This window comes from Haliaeetus leucocephalus, unplaced genomic scaffold, assembly GCF_000737465.1.
Source record: "Haliaeetus leucocephalus isolate CR32 unplaced genomic scaffold, Haliaeetus_leucocephalus-4.0 Scaffold309, whole genome shotgun sequence".
Classification (NCBI taxonomy): Eukaryota; Metazoa; Chordata; class Aves; order Accipitriformes; family Accipitridae; genus Haliaeetus; species Haliaeetus leucocephalus.
In genome coordinates, this window is record NW_010972745.1 from 126,159 (window position 1) to 127,627 (window position 1,469).

The 1,469-nt window shown below is 74.1% G+C and overlaps 1 protein-coding gene across 1 annotated transcript in view; it reads left to right on the plus strand.

The window, feature by feature from the left end:
- The first annotated feature begins 593 nt into the window (after positions 1 to 593).
- ZBTB3 (zinc finger and BTB domain containing 3) overlaps positions 594 to 1,469 on the plus strand; it is a 1,556-nt gene continuing 680 nt past the window's right edge. Inside the window, exons 1-2 of the mRNA XM_010571191.1 lie at positions 594 to 614; positions 914 to 1,432. Of these exons, the coding sequence (XP_010569493.1) occupies positions 938 to 1,432 (495 nt within the window). The 5' untranslated portion in view covers positions 594 to 614; positions 914 to 937. The remainder of the gene's footprint in view (positions 615 to 913; positions 1,433 to 1,469) is intronic.

The window sequence follows — 1,469 nt, forward strand, 5'->3', positions numbered from 1 at the left end:
AGCCCCGCCCGCGAACCCGCCTTCGGCCACGCCCACTTCCCCCCACCCGCTGCGGGGCGGAGCTTAGGGGCCCGCCGGCGCGCCCTGGCTCCAGCCCCGCCCCGTATCACCTGGTTGCCGGGGAGACCGCAGCCCCGCCCCTCTCCCTCTCGCGATTGGCGCGCGCGAGGGGTGAGGGATGGGAGCTGGCTCCAATCAGAGCGCGAGATAGGGAAGAGGCGGGGACACGCCGCGCGGGGGGGATCGGCAAACCAATGAAAGCGCGGAAAAGCTGAGCGACACATCCGAGAGTCCAATCAGAACACTCTCCCGGCCCCGGGGACCGCCCGCCCGCTGAGGGCTTCCCCGGCAACGCCCCGCCCCCGCGGTCATGGCAACCACGGCCACGGCAACCGCGGCCCGCCTCTTCCCGGGAGCGCGTCAACAGTCGCCAGTCAGCGGCCCGCCGCCATGAGTGGCGGTAGGCCGCGACCAATCAACAGCCGCCGCTGATCCCCCGTCGGCCCTGCCTCGTTGAGCGGCAGGCTACCGGACCAATAGGAGCGCGGGCGGCCAGCCGGTCGGATTGCCAATCAGCGCGGAGGGGCGGGGCTTCGCCGGGCCGCTGCTTTGTGGTGAGTGGGGACGAGGAGCGCGGAACCGGGACGGGCCTGACTGGGCCCCGCCGGGGATGACCGGGCCTGAACGGGCCCTGCCGGGGCTCAAGGGGCCCCACCGGGGATGACCGGGCCTGAACGGGCCCTGCCGGGGATGAACGAGCCCCACCGGGGATGAAAGAGCCCCCCGGGGGCTGAACGGGCCCCGCCGGGCCAGCCCTGCCGCCTCCCGGCCGGGCCAGACCCTCTCGGCAGGCCAGCCCCAGCTGAGCCCCCCCCCCCCCCACCGCCCCCCGCCCCCCCTTGTCCCCCCGCAGGCCGGCACACCCCCGCGGGACGCCATGGAGTTCCCCGAGCACAGCCGGCAGCTGCTGCGGGGACTGCGAGAGCAACGGGCCCAGGGTTTCCTCTGCGACTGCACCGTGCTGGTGGGCAGCGCCCCGTTCCCGGCTCACCGCGCCGTCCTGGCCGCCTGCAGCGCCTTCTTCCACATGTGCTACGCCGAGCGGTTGGACAAAGGCGACTTGGTTTGCCTGAACAGCGAGATCGTCACGCCACCCGCCTTCGGGCTGCTCCTGGAGTTCATGTACGAGGGGCGGCTGGCGCTGGCCGCCACGCCGCTGGAGGACGTGCTGGCGGCCGCCAGCTACCTGCACATGAACGACGTCGTCAAGCTCTGCAAGAAGAAGCTGCAGGCACGGGTGCCAGCTGAGGCCGACAGCACCAAAAGGGAGGAGGACGCCCCTGGCAGCCCCCCGCTGCCGCCCGCCGCCCCCCAGCAGCGCCCACCCAGCCCCGGGGGGCCCCTCCTGGCCCTCCCCGGCCCGGCCCCGCAGGCTGGCAGCAGCGAGGAGCAGGGCGCTCCCCCCCCTG